The sequence below is a fragment of the Bos taurus genome, chromosome 29, assembly GCF_002263795.3.
Source record: "Bos taurus isolate L1 Dominette 01449 registration number 42190680 breed Hereford chromosome 29, ARS-UCD2.0, whole genome shotgun sequence".
NCBI classification, from domain to species: Eukaryota; Metazoa; Chordata; class Mammalia; order Artiodactyla; family Bovidae; genus Bos; species Bos taurus.
The window spans coordinates 49,079,067-49,104,800 of record NC_037356.1 but is presented as its reverse complement, the minus strand read 5'-3'; the positions used below and the strand labels follow the sequence as shown (position 1 = coordinate 49,104,800).

Here is a 25,734-nt window from a genome sequence, read left to right as displayed (position 1 = left end):
GTCTAGTTTCATACCGTTACTGTTGGAAAAGATTCTTGATGTGATTTCAGTCTTAAGTTTATTAAAATGTTTTGTGGCCTGTCATGTGGTCTATCTTGGAGAATGTGCCATATGCACTGGAGACAAGTATGTATTCTGGGTTCTTGGGAGAAATGTCATGTATATGTCTGTTGGGTTCATCTGGTATGATGTGTGACTTAATTCCAGTGCTTCCTTATTGGCTTTCTATCTGGATGACCTATTCATTATTAAAAGTCTGATATGAGTTGCCTTTCTTCAATTTAAGTCTGAAATTTGCGATAAGGAGTTCATGATCTGAGCCACAGTCAGCTCGTGGTCTTGTTTTTGCTGACTGCATAGAGCTTCTCCATCTTCCACCGCAAAGAATAAATCAGTCTGGTTTCGATACTGACCGTCTGGTGATGCCCATGGTCTGGTTTCGATACTGACCGTCTGGTGATGCCCATGGTCTGGTTTCGATACTGACCGTCTGGTGATGCCCATGGTCTGGTTTCGATACTGACCGTCTGGTGATGCCCATGGTCTGGTTTCGACACTGACCGTCTGGTGATGCCCATGGGTAGAGTGGTCACTTGTGTTGTTGGAAGATGGTGTTTGGTCTGACAAGTGCGTTCTCTTGGCAAAACTTTGTTAGCCTTTGCCCTGCTTCATTTTGTACTCTAAAGCCAAACATGCCTGTTACTCCAGGTATCTCAACTTCCTACTTTTGCATTCCAGTCCCCTATGATGAAAAGGATATCTTTTTTTTTTTTTTGGTGTTAGTTCTAGAAGGTCTTGTAAGTCTTCATAGAACCGTTCAGCTTCTTCGGCATTAGTGGTTGGGGCAGTGACCTGGATTACGGTGATATTGAATGGTTCACCTTGGAAATGAACAAAGATCACTCTGTCGTTTTTGAGATTGCACCCAAGCACTGCATTTCAGACTCTTTTACTGACTATGAGGGCTACTCCATCTCTTCTAAGGGATTCTTGCCCACAGTAGTAGACATATTCTGTGCAATATTGTGTTATTAATTCTTCTCTAAAGGTTTAGGACAATTCACCAGTGAAGCCAGTTGGACATAAAATTTTCATTCTAGGTAGAGTTTTAATTATTATTAATCTAATTTTTTACTTAGTATAAGTTCATTTGTATCTTTATTTTTTCCTTGAGTCTATATTGTTTGTGTCTTTTTTTAGAAATTGTATCTGTCAACTAACTTGTTACCATATAATTGCTCTTAAGATTCTTTTAAACCTTCTTATTTCTGTTAGGTAATTTGAGTGTTCTCTCTTTTTTCTTGATCAGTCTCAGTTAAGTTTTGTAAATTTTCTGATCATTTCTAAGATGCAACCATGCCGTTACACATTTGTAGCCTCTCAGTTAGCAATGTCACTCACTAGAGTGCTGTTCTTCTTCCCCATGGATGGAAACACATCGACATGTCATAACCACACAAAGCTAACAGTTTACATCAGGGCTCACTCTCAGTGTTGGATATTCTATGGATTTGGACAAATGTATGACTTCCCTGGTGGCTCAGACGGTAAAGCATCTGTCTACAATGTGGGAGACCTGGGTTCGATCCCTGGGTTGGGAAGATCCCCTGGAGAAGGAAATGGCAATCCGCTCCAGGACTATTGCCTGGAAAATCCCAGGGACAGAGGAGCCGGGTAGGCTACAGTCCGTGGGGTTGCAAAGAGTCGGACACGACTGAGTGACTTCACCATCACTATGATGGTATTATCCTTCATTATCATACATACTAAGTAGTCTCACTGCCCTAAAAGTCCCCTGTGACCCATCCACTCGTCCTTCCAAAGCCCAGACTCCTGAGAAACACTGATCTTTTATACTATCGCCATAGCTTTGCCTTTTCCAGAATATCGGAGCAAAACCAGGCAGCTGGTGGTCTATGCATATTGGTATCTTACTTAGAAATATGAATTTAAGTATTTTTCATGTATTTTCATGGCTTGATCACTCATTTCTTTTTAATACTGAATGACATCCTATCCTTTGAATTGCACAGTATTAAATCCATTCATTTATTGAAGGACATATTGGTTGCTTCCTTGCTTTCTTAGTAACAAATAAAGCTGCTGTAAATATTCTTGAGCAACTTTGGTGTGCTACTTTTATGTTTTCACCATGCTTGGGTAAATACCAAGTCGTGTGTTAGTCACTCAGTCATGTCTGACTCTTTGTGACCCTGTAGACTGTAGCCCTCCAGACCCCTCTGTCCATGGAATTCTCCAGGCGAGAATACTGGAGTGGGTTGCCAGTACCAAGTAGAACAAGTGCTAAATTGTACAGTAAGAGTGCATTTAGTTTTGCAAGAAACTGACAGATTGCACCCAAAGAAGCCTGTTTTGCGCTCCTGTTGGCAGTGAAGAGCGCTCCTGCTGCCGCACACCCTTAGCAGCGCCTGGTGCTGCCCGCGCTCTGGACTGCAGATGCTCTAAGAGACTCTCAGTGTCCTTCACCAGTGCTTCAGTTTGCATTTTCATGGTGACGTAAAATGTGCATAATAGCTTTAGATACTAATGGTTTTGGTTTTGGGTTGGCCAAAAAGTTCATTTCCATAAGATGTTATGGAAAAACTCGAACAAACTTTATGACCAATCTGATCATTTTTACAGGATCATATAAGAAGAGGTGGGGTGTTCGGGCCTGGTTTCATGAGCTTGAATCCTTGTGCAATCATGCAGACCTTCTGCTTAGAAGGTTCTGCCCAGGTTTTAACACTCTGCTCTTGCTAACTTAAAATTACTATACATTTTTAACAAGGGGCTCAACATTTTTGTTTTTACACTGGAGTCTGCAAATTACGTAGCCAAAATGATTCTTCACGCTTGAAATACTCCAGGGAGGTTTTAGCATCTTACAAGGATAACTCATAGAAAATAAAAAGCCTGGTTCCTTTTCTCCAAAAGGAAAATTTTTCAGGAGAGACAATCTATTGCTGTGATCTTCACCTGGTTCTGAAGGATGTACATTTCAACTGTCTCTGTTTCATTGTGCTCAATGGCTCAGTCACGTCCGACTCTTTGCGACCCATGGACTGTAACCCACTAGGCTCCTCTGTCCGTGGGATTATCCCAGCAATAATACTGAAGTGGGTTGCCATTTCCTCCTCCAGGGTATCATCCCAACCCAGGGATCAAACCCACTGCTCCTGTGGCTCATGAGTTGGCAGGCAGATTTTTCACCACTGAGCCATCCTGGGTCATCCCATAAAAGAATGTGCTGGCACTTCAAGTCAAATCACTTAATGCTAGATTCAAAACATCACTTCCTAGGTATGGGCTAACTCTTGGTGACCCATGGACTACAGCGCACCAGGCTCCTCTGTCCTTCACAGTCTCCCAGAGTTTGCTCAAACTCATGTTCATGAAGGCGGTGATGCCATCTAACCACTTCATCCTCTGCCACCCTCTTCTCCTTCTGCCTTCAGTCTTTCCCAGCATCAGATTGTTTCCCATGAGTTGGCTCTTCACATCAGGTGCCAGAGCATCGGAGCTGCTACTTCAGCATCAGTGCTTGCAATGAGTACTCAGGGTTGATTTCCTTTAGAATGGACTGGTTGGATCTCCTTGCTGTCCAAGGGACTCTCAAGAGTCTTCTCCAACACCACAGTTCAAAAGCATCAGTTCGTCAGCGCTCAGCCATATTTATGGGCCAGCTCTTTTATCTGTACATGACTACTGGAAAAACCATAGCTTTGACTATACAGACCTTTGTCAGCAGAGTGATGTCTCTTCTTTTTAATACGCTGTCTAGATGTGTTGTAGCTTTCCTTCCAAGGAGCAAATGTCTTTTAATTTCATGGTTGCAGTCACCATCTACAGTGATTTTGGAGCCCAGGAAAATAAAATCTGTCACTGCTTCCCCTTTTTCCCCATCTATTTGCCATGAAATAATGGGACGAGATGCCATGATCTTAGTTTTTGAATGTTGAGTTCTCAGCCAACGTTTTCAGTCTCCTCTTTCACCCTCATCAAGAGGTTCTTTAGTTCCTCTTCACTTTCTGCCGTAAGTGTGGTATCATCTATATCTCCCAGCAATCTTGATTCCAGCTTGTGATTCATCCAGCCTGGCATTTTGCATGATGTACTCTGGTGCAAGTTAAATAGGCAGGGTGACAATATACAGCCTTGTCACACTCCTTTCCCAATTTTGAACCAGTCAGTTGTTCCATGTCTGGTTCTAACTGTTGCTTCTTGACCCACATACAGCTTTCTCAGGAGATAGGTAAGGTGGTCTGGTATCCCCATCTCTAAGAATTTTCCACAGTTTGTTGTGATCCACACAGTCAAAGGCTTTAGCATAGTCAATGAAGCAGAAGTAGATATTTTTCTGGAATTGTCTTCCTTTCTCTATGATTCAACAAATGTTGGTAACTTGATCTCTGGTTCCTCTGCCTTTTTGAAACCCAGCTTGTATATCTGAGAGTTCTCAGTGTACATACAGCTAAACCCTAGCTTCCATGCATTGGAGAAGGAAACGGCAACCCACTCCAGTGTTCTTGCCTGGAGAATCCCAGGGACGGGGGAGCCTGGTGGGCTGCCATCTCTGGGGTCTCACAGAGTCGGACACGACTGAAGCAACTTAGCAGCAGCAGCAGTAGCAAAGCCTAGCTTGGAGGATTTTGAGCATAACCTTACTAGTATAGAGATGAACACAACCGTATGATAGTTTGAACATTCTTTGGCATTGCCATTCTTTGAGATTAGAATGAACACTGCCCTTTTCCATTTCTGTGGCCACTGCTGAGTTTTCCAAATTTGCTGACGTGTTGAGTGCAGCACTTTAACAGCGTCATCTTTTAAGATTTGAAATAGCACAGTGGAATTCTGTCACTTCCACCCTCTTTGTTTGTAGTAATGCTTCCTAAGGCCTACTTGACTTCACACTCCGGAACGTCTGAGTCTAGTCTGTGAGCAGAGCCAGGCGGTCATCTGGGTCATTAAGCCCTTTTTGTGCAGTTCTTCTGTGTCTTCTTGCCACCGCTTCTTAATCTCTCCTGCTTCTGTTAGATCCTTACCTTTTCTGGGCTTTATGGTGCCCATCTTGGCAGGAAGTGTTCCCTTGATATCGCCAGTTTTCTTGAAGAGATCTCTAGTCTTTCCTATTCTGTTGTTTTCCTCTATCTCTTTGCACTGCTCATTTAAGAAGTCCCCTTATCTCTCCTTGCTGTTCTCTACAGCTCTGCATTCAGTTGGGTGTATCTTTTCACCCTTGCCTTTCACTTCTCTTCTTTCCTCAGCTATTTTAAAGCCTCCTCGGACAACTGCTTTGCCTTCTTTCATTTCTTTTTCTTTGGGATGGTTTTGCTCACTGCCTCTTGTACAGTGTTGTGAACTTCCATCCATCATTCTTCATGCACTCTACCAGGTCTAATCCTTTGAATCCTTTGAATCTATTCATCGCCTCCACTGTATAATCATGAGTTAGGTCATTGGCACCTCACTCCAGTACTCTTGCCTGGAAAATCCCATGGGCACAGAAGCCTGGTAGGCTGCAGTCCATGGGGTCGTGAAGAGTTGGACATGACTGAGCGACTTCACTTTCACTTTTCACTTTCATGCACTGGAGAAGGAAATGGCAACCCACTCCAGTGTTTTTGCCTGGAGAATCCCAGGGACGGGAGAGCCTGGTAGGCTGCTGTCTATGGGGTCGCACAGAGTCGGACACAGCTGAAGTGACTTAGCAGCAGCAGCAGCATGCCTGAATGGCCTACTGGTTTTCACTACCTTTTTCGATTTAAGCCTGAATTTTGCAATAAGGAGCTCATGATCTGAGCCACAGTCAGCTCCATGTCTTGTTTTTGCTGACTGTATAGGGCTCCTCCGTCTTTGACTGCAAAGACTATAAATCAATCTAATTTGGGTATTGACCATCTGCTGATATCCACGTGCAGAGTTGTCTCTTGTGTTGTTGAAAGAGGATATTTGCTGTGACCTATGTGTTCTCCTGACAAGACTCTGTTAGCCTTTGCTTGCTGCAAAGCACAATGAAACCGGATCTGCCAGTCGTTGGGTCTTGCCCGTTTAACTGGGTTTTGATGCTGTTATTGAGTTTAGGAGTCCCTTGTGTATTCTGGATATATGAGTTGTAAATACTCTCTCCCATGCTGTTGGTTGTCTTTTCACTCTGTTGATTGTGTCCTTTTGCTGCTGCTGCCGCTAAGTCGCTTCAGTTGTGTCTGACTCTGTGCGACCCCAGAGACGGCAGCCCACCAGGCTCCCCCGTCCCTGGGATTCTCCAGGCAAGAATGCTGGAGTGGGTTGCCATTTCCTTCTCCAAGGCATGAAAGTGAAAAGTGAAAGTGACGTCACTCAGTCGTGTCTGACCCTCAGTGACCCCGTGGACTGCAGCCCACCAGGCTCCCCCGTCCATGGTATTCTCCAGGCAAGAACACTGGAGTGGGGTGCCATTGCCTTCTCCTTTTGCTGCACAGGAATGTTAACTTTCATGACATCTAATTGATCTGTCTTTTCTTTTATTCCTGCACTTTTGGTATCCTAGCTAAAAAAAACGTTGCCGAATCCAGTGCCATGAAGCTTTCCCCCGATGTCTTCTCCTAGAGTTTTACCATTTTAGGTCTTTTGCGGGAGATCTGTGTCCACTGCGAGTTCACTTTTGTGTACGGGTAAAGGTCCGACTGTGCTCTTCTACGTGTGGGTCCAGTGTTCCCAGCACCGTTTGCTGAAATGTCTACGGGTGCTCTTCATGGCTGTTCTCCTCACCTAACAGCACCTTCTGGAATTCACTCCATATCCGTCCTTCAAGAGCTTCTTCCTTTTTCTCGGCTGCTTGGTACTTTGCCAGGTAGATGGACTATAGTTTCTTTATGGGCATTTAGGTGATTTCCAGCAGTTTGCAATTACAAGCAATGTCGCAGTGAAGAAACTTGCAGGTTTCTGTTTTCCTCTGTAGCCTGGATTTCTGGAAATGGAAGTGTGAGACTGAAAGATAGGTCTGCAGTCTTTGTTGCTGCTGTTTAGTCCCCAGGTCGTGTCAGACTCTTAGGACCCCATAGACTGTAGCCCGCCAGGCTCCTCTGCCCATGGGATTTTGCAGGCAAGAATACTGAGATGGGTTGCCATTTTCCTCTCCAGGGCATCTCCCTGACCCAGGGATCAAAGCCTCGTCTCCTGCGTAAGCAGGCGGATTCTTGACCACGGAGCCACCTGGGAAGCCCGAGGTCCTGTTGCATGGGTGTGGTGCTAAGTCACTCCGGCCGTGCCTGACTCTTCTCGGCATGACCAAATCCCCTTTCGGGAGGGTTTTGCCGTGTGCAGCCCCAGCAGTGTATGAGCAAGCTGCTTCCCGTGTAGCTTCTCCAGCTGTGTTATCACACTATTTTATTTTTTGCCAACCCGATAGCATTTCTGTAACTATGCACTTGGGCATTTTTCGTGTCTGAAGGTCACGTAGACGTGCATACACGCATGCATTTGTCAGCTGTCTGTCCGTGTCTTTTCTGTGCTATTCTATTGAGGTTTTGGTCCCTGATCTCTCAATTTTTAAGTCCTTTATGTTCAAGGAATGTGAGTTCTTTGTGGCTCGTATTGTGAGTGTCTTCTCCCAGTTGATCATTTGTCTTTTGACTGTATTCATGGTGCTTTTTGTTATATATATAAAAACTTTCTATGTTTAGGTATCAAATTTATCTATTTTTCATTCTATTGCCTCTGAGTTGTGAGTCATGATCGAGAACCTCTCTCTACACTGAAATGAAAGAGAAGTTGACCACGTTTTCTTCTAGAAGTTTAAGGCTTTGACTTTTGCGTCCACGTGGAGTCAGCTTGCTCACTGCTGTTCAGTCACTAAGTCGCGTCTGAGTCTGCAGCCCCACGAGCTGCAGCGCTCAAGGCTCCTCTGTCCTCCACTGTTTCCCGGAGTTTGCTCAGACTCATGTCCGCTGAGTCGGTGAGGCCATCCAACCATCTCATCTTCCGCCACTCCCTTCTTCTTTTGCCTTCAATCTTTCCCAGCATCAGGGTCTTTTCCAATGAGTCGGCTCTTCACATCAGGTGGCCAAAGTATCAGCGCTTCAGCGTCAGTCCTTCCAGGGATCAAACCAGTCCGTCCTAAAGGAAATCAACCCTGACTATTCATTGGAAGGACTGACGCTGAAGCTGAAGTCTGCTCGTGTGTGTAATCTAAGGTCTTCTCTTTCATGATGCCTGCTCAGGGCCCCTTTCTTAGATGTCCAGACCGCTCACCAGCACCCTCTGACCTCTGAGTGGTGCAGGACTGGGGGCAGGGAGACCAGAGGCTGTTGCTGGGATGGGCTGTGGGAGGGGGATGCTTGCCCTGGGTGGGTTGGAGTGAGGATGACAAGCAAGGGGCCTGTGGATAAGAGGGTGTACGAGCGGAGCAGGTGGTGGGGAAAAAAGAGGGGGCAGGGCCCGAGGCCGTTTGCCCCGCTGGGTTGTCGCCCAGCCCCCTTGCTCTCCCTCCTTGCCCCCCTCACTCCTGGGAGACCCGCCCAGAGCCTGCTTTCCTGTCACCCACACAAAGATGCCTCGCAGACCCGGACCCTGGACCGGGCTCTCCCCCGATCTCCCACTGGCCTCACGGCACCTCAGCTAGCAGACCCCTCCAACATGACATGTCTCACCCCAGGCGGCTGCTCCCCACCTTCCCCAGCACAGGGCCGTCTCAGAACCCAGGTTTCCCAGGCCCTATAACACCGGTGAGACCCTGGGGAGAGGCCGTGTGCTCTTGACTAGGGCAGAACAGGCAGGGAGGTGGCGCGGCTGACTCAGGGTCTCTGCTTGCTCTTTCAGGAGACAGAGAATTTTAGAGTTTCCTCTCCTAGGACACAGTTTCATGAGGGGTGCATCAGGCTTTGGGGGAAGGCTGGTGGGACCCCAGAGCCTCTTCCCTTGGCGTCAGTCACTGATTCCCCTCCAAGTTCTGCATCTTAGCCCCCAGGACCCCAGGTCTGGTGAACCCTGACCCTGCTCGAGACCCGCAGGGGCTCTTTGCTTTCATGAATGCCTGGTTTCCGGAAGGCTGGGTGTCCTGCAGTGTGGGGGGGTGGCGGAGGTCTTAGTCATGGGCAGGGTCGGGGAGGCTGCTTGGAGGATATGCCGGCTATTCTGGGCGGCCGGCAGGAAGCGGCAGTTCCGACGGCATGCGGAGGTGTCGGCCTGGTGCAGGCGTTTCCGGCCCCCGTGTCCCGCCAGGTCTGGGGCTGCTCCTCCCTGTCCTCTGCTTTTTTCCCTCTTTGGATGTGGCCGCCGTGGGTCGCGGCCGGACTGAGAAAGAAAAGAGGGGCTCTCGGGGCAGGGACTCCCAGGCCGCCGGCTGGGTCACGAGGCCTGGCACATGTGGGCAGGGGCCTCCCAAGGATGCCTGGGGCAGCCGCTGGGGAGATGCCCCAGGTGTGAGGGGCGGGGGTGCCGATGCTGCCTTTGGGTTGGGATGCAGCCCGACTCTGGAGTCCTGGTATTGGGGGCTCTGGCCCCATGGTGGGCGTGCATGAGAGGGGCGCGTCTCTGATGGCCTGAGCCCTCTTCTCACTTGGGGTCTCCGGGGCCCAGCGCAGAGTCCGTGTCTGCTGGTGCTGGGAGGCCCGGATGGCCTGGCACCTCTCCTGGGCTTGTGAGGGGCTCCTGGGCGTGGCTCTCCTCCGGCCTCCTGGCTGGTGGTGGTCCTGCCTTCCTCCCTGGCCTCATATCTGCCCTAACCTGCCTCAGGGCCTTTGCACTCACCTCTGCGTGGACTGTCCACCCTGGCCCTCCCGTGGGCTGTGTCACCGCCCCGGGCAGCCTCCCCCACCCCAACCCCCCCCATCGCTCACAGTGACAGCCCCTCTCTGTTTGCCTGGTGCTGCTGTCACGGTCGTGGTTTTGTTTATTTCGTCTCTGGTTTACGATCTCGTTTCCTGGATCTGCCTCGTCCCTGGAGCCTGGGGCCTGCATGGCCAGCCCAGGCCCGGGCCTTCTCAGTTGGCCTCCAAGGAGGAGGGGGACTGCTTTTAGCTGAGTCGTGGTCGCTCCCAGGCCTGGGAATCTGCCCTCTGGGCCAGGTGACGGAGCATGGGCCTTGGAGCCGCTGGGCCGGCCGGGCTGGGCGGAGGCACTGACCTCCCACTGTGGCAGAGCCAGGCTGCCGGCTGTGTGGTGGAGGATGCGGAGACCAAAATAGATCCGCTTCTGGCATCCGGCATTGAGGAACCCACAGGGGGCCCTGACCGCGGAGCTCCCGCTTCCGCCCACTGTGCCCTGGAGCGGCTCCGGCTTTGATGAAGGCCGGGCCTGGTTCCGGGCGGCCCAGGGGGGTTGTCCAGCCTGGGAACTGGATGCAGGAGGGCAGGCTTGGCTTCAGGGGGGAGCCCCTCGACTGTCCGGCGGCCCAGGCTGCATTCACCGCGGCCCCTCCGTCACGCGTGTGTGGGAACCCTGAGTGTGTCTGCAGAGATCAGAGCAGGCGTGGCCATGGGGCAAGGAAGAAGCACAGAGGAAGGGGGGGTGTTCGTCTCAGGCCAGCTGCAGAAGGAGGAAACAGGCCGCTTCCCGGAGAGCAGACCTTTCAGAGGCTGCGGCTCCCGTGGGCAAGGCTGCATCGTGTCCCAGGACGAGGCCGGGTGGCCCCCACGATGGCACCTGCCGGGCACCCGCCCTTGGTCACACCTATGATGAGGGCACTCCCCCGTCGCTGTGTCCACACGCCCCCTGCTCCTGGGACCTCTGGGCACATCTGGTGGGGCACCTGAGGTGCTGGAGCCAGGCTGGGAGTCAGCCACAGGGCTGTCTGCCCTCATCCTCCACCCGTGACGAGGGCCCGAGTGCTCATTCCCCGGGTTCCTGGAGGCCGCGTCTGGGGACGCGGTCCTGAGCCTGGGTGCGCTCGTCCTCCTCCTCCTCCGCCTCTGCTCCAGCCCCTGCCTTGGCCTCTCTGTGACCCCCGCCCATTGCTGCCCCCGAGTGTCACAGGGACAGCCTGCAGTGAGGGGCGTGGGCTTTCCGTGGGTAGGAGCCGTCGAACAGCATGCTTGCAGCTCCCAGGATGGCAGCTTGGCGGTGGGCGGGACCGGGGCTTCCATATGGCGGCAGGCAGGTGGATTCACAGCAGTGGCCACTGGGCAGGGACCCTATGGTCCTTGGGGGCTGACCACGCCTGGGCCCAGTGTGGAGGTGCTGGACAGGCTAGGGGCAGGGACAGCCATGGCTGCAGGCTGGCGGGCTCCTGGGAGGGGTCAGAGAGGGGCTAGGGACTGGATTTGGAATCAACATCCGTGAGGTGGGGTCCCCATGACAGGCACTCAGAGGAACCATGTTTATCTCTCTGCCTGCCCCGATGTCCTTGTCTCGTCCCCCTAAATATCCTGGCCTCCCCCCAGATCTCCCTGGCTTCTGGGGGTGCAAGAGCCTGTGTGTGGCCCTGCCTGACTGGTCTCTCTCGCGCGGCCTGGAGCGGGGGGTGCTCCCAGCAGAGGCCCGGCCACACTGGAGCCCACCTCGGGCTGCCTGCTCTCAGTCTGACCCCCTTCCCTGGGGCGCCTCAAGGCTGCAGCAGAAGATTGGGGATGGCACCGTCTGCAGCCCTGATCCTCAGGCCTTCTCCTCCAGAGCAAAGCGGGCCCCAAAGGCCAGGGTGAAGGGCCCCGTTCAGGAGGCCTGTCTGGGCCGTGTGGGTTGGCGGGTCCCGCTGGCAGTGGGCCGTCCCCGTCCATCCTGGAACGCTGGTTTGGTCAGCAGCGGGCCTTCCTGGCTTGGGGCAGTGGGGAGACGACAGTGGAGTGTCCCTGCTCTTTGGCTCCCGCACCCCCAGTTTCAGCCTTGGGAGGGAGAGTGTGTCCTGTAGGGAAAGAGGCACGTGGCCTGGGTCACCCCAGGAGAGAGCCGCGAAGCCAGAACCTTTCCTGGCCTGGGGTGAATGGAGGGCCTGAGAAGCTTGGCGTCTACGTGCAGGGAACCTGGGCCCCTGGACGGCAGGGATGAGGGACAGCCCCTTCCTGAGCTCGTGGGATGGGCCGACTCTGGGGGTCCTGGGCACGGTGTCAACACCCAGGCCCTCCATGGAGCCAGGCCTGGCTGGGGGGCAGGGGGCGGTGCCCGGCGTCGGGACCTGCTGTCTCTCCATGCTCCCCAGGCACTGACCTGCTGGGCTCAGGGGCGCTGGGACTGGAAGAGAGTTGGGAACCCCCAAGGTCCTGGGCAGGAGACCACTGGGGGTGTGGGTGTGGGGGAGCCAAGGTCATGCTGGGGACCCACGTCTGCTTGGTGTGCAGCCTTGGCAGGTCGAGGACTGTCTCTGGAGAAGTTTTGGCAGGTTCCAGGGTGGGGGAGCGGAGGGGCTCTGCCTTGGGCCAGGGCTGCCCATATGGGCTTTCTAGCTTCTCAGAAGGGCCTCTACATCCAAAGTGTTGTGTGGGGGGCTTAGCGGGGGTCAGAGAAGGAGAAGGTGGGCTCCTCAAAGTCTCAACCAGGGATCCTGCCTCTCTGGGTCTGGGCAGTGGTCTTGACCCTGAGGACAGACTGTATGGGGGCCCCTGAGGGGCTTGGAGTCGGGAGGTTGCCTTCAGCCAGAGGTCAGGCCACACTGCAGCAAGGAAGACTTAGGGTGGACAGGAGGAAGGACTTCCCCCAAGCAGGGATGCCCAGAAACACCCACCCGCTCCGGCACCAGCGGGGCTTCAGGCACTTTGCTCCTCCTCGGACCTGGGTCCAGGTGTTCTGGGAGTCCTGCCGTGGTCTCCAGTCTGCAGAGTCACCCTGTTTGAAGTAGGGCAGGGCCCTGGGCCACGGGCAGGAAGCCCACCAGACCCCTCTCACCCCCGCTGGTGTCCGAGCCCTCTGCTACCTACTGCCTCTTCTCAGCCCAGGAGGGAGGCTGCCCGTCCCGCCCTGTCCCAGGTGAGGCCTGCAGGTGCTGGCCGCACCAGGTCGGGGGTCCTCCCCAAGGAGGGCCCACTGGGCCCCTCCCCCGCCCCAGACGGGCCCTGTTCACAGGAAGACGACATGTGTCCTGGGGCAGATAAGGGCCCTGTCCGTGGGGTCACTTCAGTTTGTTCTCCGGCACCTTCTAAATATACCCTCCGAGGGGTTCTTATCGCAGCCGGGCTGGGCTGGGCGGCCAGGCTTAGCGGAGGCGACGCTGCAGGGGTCAGCCACCCCCACAGCCGTGGGCCCTGGGTGAGCTTGTCTGCTCGGCCCGGCAGCCCTGCCTCGGGTGGGCCTGCTGTCCAGCGCCAGACCCCAAGGGCCAGGACACTCCCCAGCCCCCTGGCCAAACCCTGTCCAGCGCCAGACCCCAAGGGCCAGGACACCCCCCAGCCCCCTGGCCAAAGCTGTCTGGGGCCTGTCCTCTCACCTCCAGGCCAGGCAGCCCCTCGAGGGTGGGCAGTGGGCAGCCAGAGACCCTGCCCTCTGGCTGGACCCTGTTTTCCTGGAGGTGTGGGGCAGGGCCTGGGGGAGGAGGCCTGCTCTGTAGTCCTGCTCTCCAGCCGGGGCTCCCCCCAGCCTCGGGCCCTCTTTCCCCTCTGATGAGGGACAGGCCTGCTTCTGGGGCTTCTCATGACAACAGAGGGGACAGGAAGGTGTGGATTTACATGGCTGTCCCCACCTTGCTGCCAGGCACTGGGGCCGCTGAGGGGCTGCGTGGGGCCTGGTGGAAAGAGTCCGGGCTTCCAGTTGGTGCTCTGCTGTCCAGCGGATGCTGAGAAAGCGTCTCGTGGCTGACCGTGGCCCGGGCTGGACGTTCCAGGTCTGGTCGCCTGTAGCCTGGTGCTCAGACACGGCTGCTGTCTGTCTGTCTTCTCTTTCTCTTTACTTTCCTTCTCTCTTTCAACTTACTGTTAGCACCTTGCAGTGTGTGGAATCTTAGTTCCCCAACCAGGGATTGAGCAGTAGAAGTGCAGAGTCTTAATGCTGGACCGCCAGGGAAGGCCCTTTTATTTAAAAAAAAAAATTTTTTTAAGACACCAATGTATTTATTTTTAAACATTTTAGTTGTTTGGTGTGTGGGATCTTGGTTCATTGACCAGGAATTGAACCCATGGCGCAGCATCGGAAGGCAAAGTCTCAACCACTGGGCCCTGGGGACATCCCCAGCTGTTATGTTTCTTATTGTGTAACAGATCCCTGAGAAGACTTACATGCGCACCCTCACAGCGCCCACATCTCTGAGACCCCATCCCTGAGACCCCCATAGCTGCCTCTCTAGGGCCCGGGAAAGGCTTTGATGTGACCGCTTAGGGTGATGTGGTCAAGCCCTCAGCCAAGGCCTGTCCTCGCCCGCCCCCAGCTGCCCCCAGCCGGCTCGGCCCTCGACAGAGGGGGACGTCCCAGCTCCTGCACACGCGAGGGCCTTGTGTGGAGCCGCATGTGGGAAGTGAGGGGATGCTGGGCGTGGGGGGAGACAAGAGCACAGCCATCCGCCCGTGTCTTCAACGGAGCCAGGCGATGGCCTGGCCGCTGCCCAGGCTCGACTGGGCCTGGCCGTCCCGCCGCCCGCTCTGCGGAAGGCGCAGCCCGTGCTGGGGGCACCACACCCTGTCACCTCGGGCGGGGGGCGCAGTCGGGCTTTGGGGCCTGCAGTGCCCCCAGCCTGGGGCCGCCAGGGTGGAGCTGGGTTTCTACCTGCGCTAAGCGGTCGGGAGCCCTGAGTCCAGTCGTCGGTGAGCAAGGCTGGCAGACCTGTCACAGGCCTCCTGAGCGTGACCCCACCCTGGTGCCCAAGTAGTCCCCTCGCCTGCGTCGTCCTGGGTTTCCGGAAGAGGCCCCGAGGAGGGCTGAGGGTGAATCTGGGCAGTCCCTGCTGCCTCTGGGGCCGACTTGAGGCAGCGAGACCGTGGTCCTCGCCTCAGAGCACCGCCCACTGCATCTTTTGCGCTCCTGGCAGCTGGGTGGCCGTGGATGCTCCTCACTCACATCAGAGTTCCCTCCCACTGCCCCCAGCTCCCTTCTGCTTGGCACAGTTGGCATGCAGTCTGGGGGAGAAGGGGTACGTGGAGAGCTACCTGGGGTCCTGGCCTGTTGGAAACCCTGCAGGGCCCTGGCGGAGTGCACTGGGGTGGGGTGAGGAGGAAAAACATGTCACAAGAGGATTTCACTCTGGATGAAGCCTGGAGGCCTGCATGGAGGAGGTGGCATGGAGAATTCTGTCCACTGAGTTCCTGAGTTCAACCTAAAACATGCAGGCATTCGGGTACCAGGTCCCATATGGAGCCTTCAAAGCGGACATCAGACGTCCTCTGCCTGCGGAGCCCTTGCTCTATCAGGGGCAGCAATGGGCATAGGTGGCCAGTGGTCTGATGAGAGCAGGGCAGGGGACACAGGGCCCAGCTGGGCATCAGAAGGCCCCCCGCCCCCCTCAGGGAAGCCCAGGCCTATGGGGCAGGGGGATGCCCCAGAAGGTGGCTTTGGAGTTCAGACTTCATTGGAGGATCTTTAGCTTGGAGGGCTGGTGGAATTTGCTTCCTCCCAGGATCACCCCCAGCTGCCAGGTGGACGTCAAGACTTGGGCAGGGAGGCCAGTGGGATGTGGGCTGCAGATTCTGGTGCAGTCCTGGTGGCCCGTCCCCTGGGGGTGGAGACCCCCAGGCAGAGGTGGCCTGGCCTCTCGGGAGGTGCTGTGCACACGGGAACAGCCAAGGGCCCACCCAGAGTGCGAGGTGAGAGGCCCTGTGTCTCTGGGGTCCCCGGCCCAGGTCACTTTTAGAAAAAGTGTCGACTGAAAACCTGCAAGGCTGAGGACGGCCTCTGTCGAGAGGCAGGGATAAGTGTCTTCGTCTCCTAGGAGCTCCTTGCGGGCAGGCTCTCTGGGATCTGTCTGATGGGATCTTACGCTCACGGGACCTTGGAGCGTGGGACTCTGAGAGAGGGGAGACTGGAGCTGCGGGAACAGTGGCCTCACCGCGCCCAGCTGCCCACTGGAGCCCGTGTGGCTAGGGGTCGCATCGCCCGAGAGAGCCTCTGAAAGGAATGAGAGTCAGGCCACTGAACACGCCTCACAGGAGGTTCAGAGTCGGAGTGGCCTGTGGGAGCCCTAGTCCCAGGAGCCCTGGCTTGGATGCCACCCAGCACGTCATGGGGAGAGGGAGTGGAGAGCCGAGTCCCTCCCTGACGTGATGGGGTCTGGACAGTGGGGTGCTGAGCTGTGCGTGACCTTGCAAAGACACCGCTCTCTGCATCCTAGTCCCTGGAGCCTGGAACCTTACTCGGGTCTCTGCAGATGCACTGAGGCTGTGAGGGGGCGGGCTCTGAACGTACCTTGGGCTGTTTCACAGGGGCACCATGGACACGCACTTTACCACATGCCTGATGCTGGCTTTTAAAGACTCACTGAAGATTTGCTGATAGTTCTCATCATCATAAGTGATTTATTCATTTAATTCAGTTCAGTTCAGTCGCTCAGTCGTGTCCGACTCTGCGACCCCATGGACTGCAGCATGCCAGGCCTCCCTGTCCGTCACCAACTCCTGGAGTTCACCCAAACTCATGTCCATTGAGTTGGTGATGCCGTCCAACCATCTCATCCTCTGTCGTCCCCTTCTCCTTCCGCCTTCAATTTTTCCCAACCTCAGGGTCTTTTCCAGTGGGTCAGCTCTTCGCATCAGGTGGCCAAAGTATTGGAGCTTCAGCTTCAGCATCAGTCCCCCCAATGAATATTCAGGACTGATTTCCTTTAGAATGGACTGGTTGGATCTCCTTGCAGTCCAAGGGACTCTCAAGAGTTTTCTCCAGAAGCACAGTTCAAAAGCATCAATTCTTCAGCACTCAGCTTTCTTTATAGTCCAACTCTTACATCCATACACGACTACTGGAAAAACCATAGTCTTGACTAGACAGACCTTTGTTGGCAAAGTAATGTCTCTGCTTTTGAATATGCTATCTAGGTTGGTCATAACTTTCCTTCCAAGGAGTAAGCATCTTTTAATTTCATGGCTGCAGTCACCATCTGCATCATTTATTAGAACCCTTGATAAGTCACAGAGGCTAAATAATGGCCCCCAGATATGGCAGACTCCCTGGAACTTGTGAACGTGACCTTAGGTATTTAGAAAAAGCATCTTTGCAGAGGTGATATGTTAATGATCTCGAGGGGGAGAAGATTCTGGGGCAGGGAGGCTGCAATTCAGTGATAGGTGTCCTCAGAAGAAACCCACAGAAGGGGGTTTCAACATGGGGGGGTGCGTGATGTTGGAGGCAGAGACTGGAAGGATGTGCCCTGAGCCCAGAAATCCCGGGGCCCCCGGAAGCAGTCCAGGGTCTCCATTCTGGCCCGGCCTGCCCACACAGCACCTCCCCGGCCCCTGTGGCTCAGCCTTGTGTGCAGCGCTCGCCCTGGAGGCCGTGGGGCGCTGAGTGCTGGCCTGGCCCCTGGAAACAGGGCCCTGCCCTGGGGAGGCTCGGCCTCTGCCCTGAAGTTGGGGCTGGCTTGGCCTTGCTGTCCCCGACCCCGGGTCCCCTTGCTGGGTAGCATGGACGGGAGGGGCAGCCCAGAGTCTCCTTCTGGGGGTGGTGTAACACCTTCCGCATGGGGTCAGGGGGTGCACAGAGCCCAGCACCTGGGCCGAGGTGTGATTGGCGACGTGCCCAACCCTGCTCCACCCAGGGCAGTGCTGGGCACAGGCTGGACCCGGGCGGGGCGTGTCTTGGCATTCTGTTGGGCAGTGTTTCCCCAGTCCCACGGACAGTCCTGGTGGGACCTGAGGCCAGCCCCCCCCACCCCCGGAGGGGCTCAGTGCCACGGGGGCGTCCACGTCCAGGCACAGGCTCCCCAGCCCACCTTGTCCTGTTTGCTCAGGGATGTTTGGAATCTCCCAGGTGACTTGTGCAAAGAGGAGCCCCTCTGATACGGCCGGAGTTTGAACGTCAGCAGCTAATCTATTAAATCACACGCTCTGAGTTTGGCCTTGAGGTTCAAGCGGCGGGACAAGCCCTTTGTCTGTTATCGGCCCGAAGGTCCCAGCCGGGAGGGCGGGTCTTTGAACCTCACACAGCCTCATTTATAGCCTTAATCAAACACGGGCAGCAGTCCAGGGCTTGTGTATACATGTCATTTACTCAGTTTCCTTAAGAAAGCTGTGGTGAGATACGTGTAGCGTGAAACCTCCTCTCTGACAACATGTCAGTGTACCGCCCGGGCCGCGAAGTCCTGAGCTGTGCCATGCAGCCACTAACTCACCCATCCTCAAAGCCTCCCCTTCCCGCAGCGACACGCTCTGTCCCCAGAGCCCCGCCTCCCCGCCCCCGGCCCCCGCCAGCCTGCTTTCTGTCTCTGTGGGTCTGACAGCTCCAGGGCCCTCGTGGAAGTCGAGTCGTACAGGACTTTCCCTTCCGTGACTGGTGTATTTCACCGAGCATGGTGCTCCCAACGCCCATCCCTTCACACGGAACGTTTTTCCTGGACCAAGACTTTTCCAGCTGCGTGATTGTTATATATTGAACATGCTCCCCAGGTGGCGCAGTGGTAAAGAATCCACCTGCCAGGGCAGGAGACATGAGTTCAATTCCTCGGTCGGGAAGATCCCCTGGAGGAGGATATGGCAACCCGCTCCAGTCTGCTGGCCTGGGAAATTCCCTGGACAGAGGAGCCTGGCTACAGTCCATGGGGTCACAGAGAAATTGAGCGCACAGATAGGGTGCAGCTACCGCTCGCTGACCAGCCCAGCGCTGTGTCTCAGCCTCCTGGACCTCGCTCAGAGCTCGCAGAGCCCGACGGCAGAGGTCTGTCTCTTCTGGTTCCGAGTGCGCCTTGAACACCCTCGCACGTGAAGCGTGTGCTTCTTATTCACGTTTTCGGCATCACTGGGGAGCTTCCAGGGTTGAAAGAGGTTTCCCTGTGGACCGGAGAGACGGTGCCCGTGGGCTTCCCTAAGGGTCCGGTCCACCCCACCCCGCCTGGGCTGAGCCCTCCAGGTGCAGGGGCCGCTGGGGGCTCAGCCCGTGGGCGTGGGGGTGGGTCCTGCCGTCCGCCCCCTGCTGCTCCCTGGCGCGCCTCCCGCTGGACCGCCGCCCTGGCATGGCTCCCGCGTTCCTCTGCATCCCCTGGGCACCTGCTGCCGCAGACGCTGAAACGATGTCTGATGTCTGATAAGGGCACGGACGTCCTCAGGCGGTTGCCGGTGGCCGTGCACCCAGGGTGGATCGGCCATCAGGGCATCAGCAGGCCATCGTCCTCGCCTTGGCCATGGCCGCCTCCCGCGGGCGTGCACACGCCCCCCTGGGAGGTCGGGTCAGGCAGTGCTGGGAGCTGAGGGGGCCTCTCCCCCGCCCAGCCCCGCTCCCACACCTGGGCAGAGAACAGGGCGGTTTTGTCCCTTCCCTGGGCCTTGCTCCCCCAGCTCTCAGAGGTCTGCGGCTGCCTGACTTTGGAGCCTTGGGACCCGAGCTGGGACGGAGGGGCAGACGGGGAGTGCCAGGCCCCCAGGTTGCTGCCAACACCCCAAGGGTAGGGACCCGACCTTGGCCTCGCTGAGGCTCCTGGGCCCACACGCTCGGAGCGGACAAAGCACCCTTTGTGAGATGATTCTGAAACCAGCACAGCGTGCACAGGTATTCCAGGAGCTGTTTAGGCCTCAGAAGACAGCGTGACCGAGGCCGAGACACCGTGGAGGGTAGTGAGCCCTGAGCCCCAGAGGCCCAGCGGCCCCTGAGGAGGTGCTCCTGGGGGGCCCCTGCACCCTGGCCCAGGGCCTCCGCCGAGGTTCTGGGCCACAGGGTGGGTGGGGTGGGGTTTCTGTGCGCCTCTGAGCAGGAGCCGAGGCTGAGGATGCCCCCCTGATGTACCCTTCCTGCGGGCCTGGCCACAGGCAGAGCTGTCATGGCCAGAGCCCCCCCCGCCCCCCCGCACCGTCCTGGCAAGACTCTGTCCTCCCACCCCCCGGGCCTCTGTGCCTCGGTCTGGCGCGCGTTTCTAAACGAGCTCTTGCTACTCCATGTGCATCGCTGAGGTCGTCCCAACAGCAACAGTACATGGTCAGTTGCCACCCTGGCAGCAAGAGTCAACAGGGACAGGCCTCACAGAAGAGGGACCGCCGCGTCACCCCCGCGGGCCACAGGGCCCACTGCGATGCCTCGAGGGGGCAGAGATGCTGCGTGGGTTCTGTCCCCGTCCTCTGCCTCAGGAGGCAGGACCGGGAGAGAGTTCAGGACTTTTCACGCACGTCCCGGCAGTGGGGCTGGAGGTGGGGGACCTGGGGAACCGTGGACAGCAGGACCCGCAGACCTGGGTCCGGGCCCGCCCCTTCCCCACCGAGGGTCTCACTGCAGCCCTGGGGACAGTGGCACGAGGCACAGGGCGTGTGGCTCGGGGCTTCGGCCAGTGCGTCGGCACGGTGACTGTGGGCCAGCGGGGGTGTTGGTGTCCTGACCTTTGCACCCGAGTGTGACCATTCGCGGCAAGCGGGGCTTTGCAGGTGTGACTCGGTGAAGGGTCTGGGTGTGGGCGACTGTCCGGGTCGCCTGGAGCACGCTCAGAGTCACTGCAAATGTCCTTTGTGGGGAAGGGGAGGGTCAGACGGGAGGAGACCACGCTGTCACGCTCCCTGGGGCCTGGCCGCACCCCCTCCGTGGTTTGGCCTCTTGGGGTTCACCCTCAGGAAGCGTGGAGCTCGGGCCCCAGTTTCCTTGTCTGTAGCATCTCTCCACAGCCGACGAGGCCGTCGTCTCACGGGGATGCGTGTTACTGTCTGTACAGTGAGGCTGGGCGGTGCGGGCGGTGGTGATGTCCTTCCCTGGGACGCTGTCTGTGGCTGGACAGGCTGTGCTGAAGCGTCTCCACGGGCAGGCAGGTTCAGGAGGAGAGGGCGAGGGGCGGAACACGGGTCCAGCCTCGGGCGGCCCCGGGGCTGACCCCTGAGTCCCTGCCTGCACGTCTGCTGCTGAGAGGAAGTGGTCACGGGCTGTGTGGATGGGGAAGCAGGCTGGAGAGTGGTCTGGGCCGGCTGCCTGCACCCCCGGGGGCCTGGGGGCGAGCCCTCGTGTCGAGCACACTGCACTGCTGTTGGGATGTCCACGGAGCCCTGCGACCGTCACCCTGTGTCCGGGACATTTGCCTCCCCAGAGGAGGCCCCTCGGGCTCCGTGGTCCCCAGGTGGCTCTCTGCCCCATGAATTTCCCCTCTGGATCCTTGGAGACCACGTGGGCAGTGCGTGGCTTCTTGGCCTGGGCCTCTGAGGCCCGTCTGCCCGTAGCCTGGGTCAGAGCCCATCCCTTCCTGGCCGGGTGGTGACCTCCTGCGCTGGCTGTGCTGCCACTGGTGCACGCCTGACAGTCGGGGCTGGCGGCCCTGGGAGCCCTCAGGCCCCGGGGGATGTGCCCGGGCCCTGGGCGGTGGGCGAGCCTGCCCCCGCCCCTTCCTGGGCCGTGTCTGAGCAGGCAGGGTGGGCAGCCTGGCTGTGACACTGACTGGGTGTGCTCCTGTCCCGCAGCTTCCTCATCGTCCTGGTCTGCCTCATCTTCAGTGTACTGTCCACCATCGAGCAGTATGTCGCCCTGGCCACAGGGACCCTCTTCTGGATGGTACGTACCAGCGTGAGGGGCCCTGCGCTCTTGCCCCCGGGCAGGTGGGCTGCAGGGTGAAGCCCGCCGCTCCTGGCCTCTCCTACCCACGGGACCCTGTGCCGGACCCCCACGGCAGGCAGGCTCTGGGGGCTTGCCCTGACACCGGGGGCCTAGAGGTGGTGGGGACCCCGCCTTCCTGGGTCCCTACCTTGCCAGGATGTGACCACTGGGCTGAGAAGGCAGAAGAATGACGGGCCCCTGGGCCTGGTGGTCTGGGAGGGCTTCTGGGAGGAGTGGGCTGAGCTGGGAGGGAAGGAAAGACGACAGGACATGGGCACCAGGCGCCGGGGGCGTGGTCTGCTCAGCCTGCACCGTGGCCCCGGTCTGGCTGGCACACAGATCTGCGGGCATCCCCGCCCCTGCCCCCAGCCTCGGCCCAGGGTGCCCCTGCCCTCACCAGCCGATGGCTGTGGGCCGGGGTCCCCAAGTCCTCGTGATGTGCCTCGAGATAACGCCTGTTGCACTTTACGCAGTCGGCTGCACTGTTCACGCGATGCTTCGGCATTCGTGCTCACGGAGTTTCCCCTTCTTAGGTTAGAGCTGTCTGGGTGGATCTTGTGGCTTTAAGTTGTCGGGGCTCGTTGGGCACATCCTGGTGGAGGGATGCAGTCCGCTCTCACCCTGTCCCTCTCGCCTCCACCCCAGCACCACTTACTCCAGAGTGTGTCTTTTCCCCCAACGCTGCTGGAGACCCGGACGGCCAGGGCTCTGCTCTGCGGCCTCCTGTTCGGTCCACGACAACCCGCTTCACCGTGCAGTTAATGTCGGGGCCCCTCTTCTCTCTCAGGGGTCCCCTGGCGATTCTTGCTTGTCTCGCCTCCCCAGTGACCTTTAGATCAGCTAGTCGGCCTCCCAGAAAATGCCGTTGGTATTTGATGAGTGAATTTGGGGAGGCCAGCATCTGTCTCTCCGGCGTGGGGTCGTTCTGTCCACGGGCAGGGCGTGTCTGTTTATCAGAAGGGTTCCATGGTTTGGGGATGTGGGTTTTAGACAGCTGTCATTGCTATTATCGATATGATAACGGTTGTTAGTTATCATCAGCAATGGAATCTCTTCCGTTATGTTTCCGGAGGTTTATTTGGTGACTAGGAAGGTGACTGCCCTAGTCGCCCGTGCGGCCTGTGACCCCCTCTGCTCCATTCCTGTTTGCGGCGGTTTGTCCTCTGACCCTCTGGAGTCGCTGCTGCCGGGTCTGGTCTGGTGCCTTGGCTGGGTGTGGAGGCTGGCGTCTCTTGGTCGCTCGGGCTTTACGGGGCGGGGCGAGGGGGCCCTCCACATCTCCTGGGGGAACGCTGTGCATTCCCGGCTAGGGGCGGCCTGCGACCCCCGGGAGAGGGCAGGACCTGCTGGGACAGTGGCCTCTCCTGTGTCGCTGTTCTGTGCAAGTCCGGGTCCTGACCTCCTCTCCTTACAAGGACGCCAGTCCTATCCTAGGGACCTCATTTTACCGTAATCATCTCTTTAAAGACCCGTCTCCAAATGCAGCCGCATCTGAGATTCTTAGGTCAGGATCCCAGTGTAGGGATGTGGGGGGCTCATCGCTCAGCCCATGAGGCCCCTGAGTGACTGGGTCGGCTCCCCCTCTGCTGGAAGGTTCACTCCTGCACTCTGAGAGGCCCCCACAGCATTGAGTCCCATCGGGGTAGGGGCCCCCGGGACCTGCCCCCCCAGCCTGGGCCCTGAAGCACCGGGGGGGCCTGGTTTGCAGGTTACTTGGCCCCACCCTCCTGTGGCTCAGGCAGGGCCCCCGGGGTGCCGCCCACGCGGGATTTTGGCTCCTGAATCACTGCTGATGCCAGCGCATCCCAGGCCTGGCTCTGGGGCTGGAAAGCAGACCATCGAGGGTGTGGGTCACCCAGGACGGCTCCGGGGTCGGGGGCAGGCCCTGGCGGCCTCGGGCCTCGTCTGGTCCGGCCTCCCCTCTCCGTTTAACCTGTCTGGGAGCTCCCCTCTGACATTGCTGTTCACAGTCACACTGGGTTCCTTGGGGCTTCATGATGCGGGGAGGCCCAGAGCTGGGCGTGGTGGCAAAGGGGCCCCAGGCCCGTCCCCGCAGCCCCCAGGCTCTTGCCGGCTTCCGCCTCCGGAGGAACTGACCACGCAGTCCGGGCGTCGCTGAGGTCCGCGCGCCTCCTGGTGGCCGTACTCGGAACTGCGGTCTCCTCCCTCTCTGAGGCTACCTTCGTGGCTCAGTTGGTAAAGAATCTGCCTGCGATGCAGGAGACCAAGGTTCGATCCCTGAGTGGGGAAGATCCCCTGGAGGAGGGAAAAGCTACCCACTCCAGTATTCTTGCCTGGAGAATCACATGGACAGAGGAGCCTGGTAGGCCACACAGAGTCAGACACGATTGAGCAACTAAACCAGCCCCGCTGAGGATCGGAGCTCAGCTGGAGCTGGGACCCTGGGGGTGTGTGCCAGCGAGCAGCCCCCCACCTCCCAGCAGAGGGCCCCTGCTGCGGGTGCATCTCCTGTTCCACGCACCCCCATTCTCTCTGCCACACTCGTGCCCCCCGCACGAGGCACCCTCTCTACACCGCAGCTGTTGGCTTGGGGCTGGGAGTGGGGCGGTGGGAGGGGGGAGGTTTTCCAAAACCAAGCTCTGATCATTCTAGCAGCTCTGGTGGGCTTTCGGATCTGCTGGGCCTCTTGGGCCCCCAGTGCTGCGCACTCCCTGTCTCTGCCCCCCACCCCAGCTCCCTCTGCTCCCATGCAGTTTGCTGACCCCTGACCCTGGGCCCTCCTGCTACCTCGGGGCCCTGGCACATGCTCCTGCGGGCTGCCTGACCCTTTGACCTGTCGCGAGACTGCCTTCCCGCACGCCCAGTCAGGCTTCGACTCAGCCGTCACCGCTGGTGCCCCCTGCGACCACCACCTGCCGGGGCTCCCCCACTCAGTGCGCCCTCCCCTCCCCCCGGTGGCTGGGCACGGGGGTCTGCAGGCTGAAGTGGGGAGCCCCAGGCTGTGTCTCCTTGCTCTGCTGCCCGCCCTCTACCAGGGCAGGGGCCCATGGGCAGCACCCACCACAGGCCCAGAATGGTGCTTCTGGTTTTGGACACTCTGCTTTGAGTCCAGGAGCCCAGAGGGGGCTCCGTGGGGCTCCCAGAGCTGCTGTGGGGTCCTGGGCCTCGGCTTCCCCATCTGTGGAACAAAGGCCTGGGGGAGGATGGCCTCAGATGCAACCTTTTGATGGCCTGTACTGAGTTCCCAAAGATTTCGTAACTCGCTGGCCTGTGGAAACAGGTCCTTTGTGGTGGGTTTGAGCTGACCATGTCCAGCCACTTTTGGAGTCATGGCCATGGGGCGGGCGGTGGGGTATCAGGGTCACCGGGAGGAATGCAGCCGCAGGGGCCCAGGCTCCAGGAAAGATATGAATTGTGATATGAATTATGTCAAGGGTTGGAGCAGGAAGGAGGCAAGAGGTGAAGTGGGACTGGGGGGCGGACAGGGTGTCTGCAGGGGTGCTGAGGGCTTCCTGGAAGAGGGGGAGCCCTGGGGGTGGGAGGAGGAGGTAGGTGGGTTGGGGGGCCTCCAGGGGCCGGCCAGGACCACCCCCTGCAGCTGGCAGTGGGCAAGACAGGCCCGGGGTCCCGGGGCTCTGGGTGGAGGCGGTGGCAGGGGGCTCCCTGGAGAGGCTGTGGTCTTCGGGCTGGGGACGGGTGTGACCCCAGGCAGGGCGCGACGGAGGGAGCGGGTGTGTGGGCAGGGGCCGCAGAGGCAGTGGTCGCAGGCCCCTGGGGTCGCCGCCCAGGCTGGGGCTTCAGGACGCCAGGTGGCGCTGTTGTCCGCGGCTCGAGGGCGCCGCTGGCCGCGACCCAGAGCTCTGAGCCAGACCACAGCCCGGAGCCCAGGAGGGGCCCGGGCTCGCACAGGGTTCCGAGAGCAGCTCGGTGCTTAAATGGTGGAAAAAAGTCCTTCGAAGCTGTGTTTTCCCACAGAGTCCATATGTCTTCCTTCCTCTTAATGTGCTGGTTTTTATGGGGCCGAAGAGCTGCTGTCTCAGCTCCGGGCGAGGGAGCCTCGGGCGGCCTCCAAGGGATTAAGTGTTTTGTTGAACCAGGGAGATCTGGGGGGGCCTGAAAAAGCCACTTGGGGTGGGGTCTCATTGCTGCCGCGGGGTCTGTCCCGGGGCTGCGGATGGCCTGTTCAAGATCTGAGCCCTGCTTGCGGCTTCCTGGGAACAGGGCTCCCGACATGGTTCC

At 57.8% G+C, this 25,734-nt stretch overlaps 1 protein-coding gene across 2 annotated transcripts in view; it reads left to right on the top strand.

The window, feature by feature from the left end:
• The window catches only part of KCNQ1 (potassium voltage-gated channel subfamily Q member 1), a 379,149-nt gene that overhangs the window by 34,596 nt on the left and 318,819 nt on the right, over nt 1-25,734 (top strand). For both annotated transcript variants that reach the window (NM_001205441.1, XM_024987363.2), the window contains exon 2: nt 21,402-21,492. In NM_001205441.1, coding sequence (NP_001192370.1) covers nt 21,402-21,492 — 91 coding nt within the window. The remainder of the gene's footprint in view (nt 1-21,401; nt 21,493-25,734) is intronic.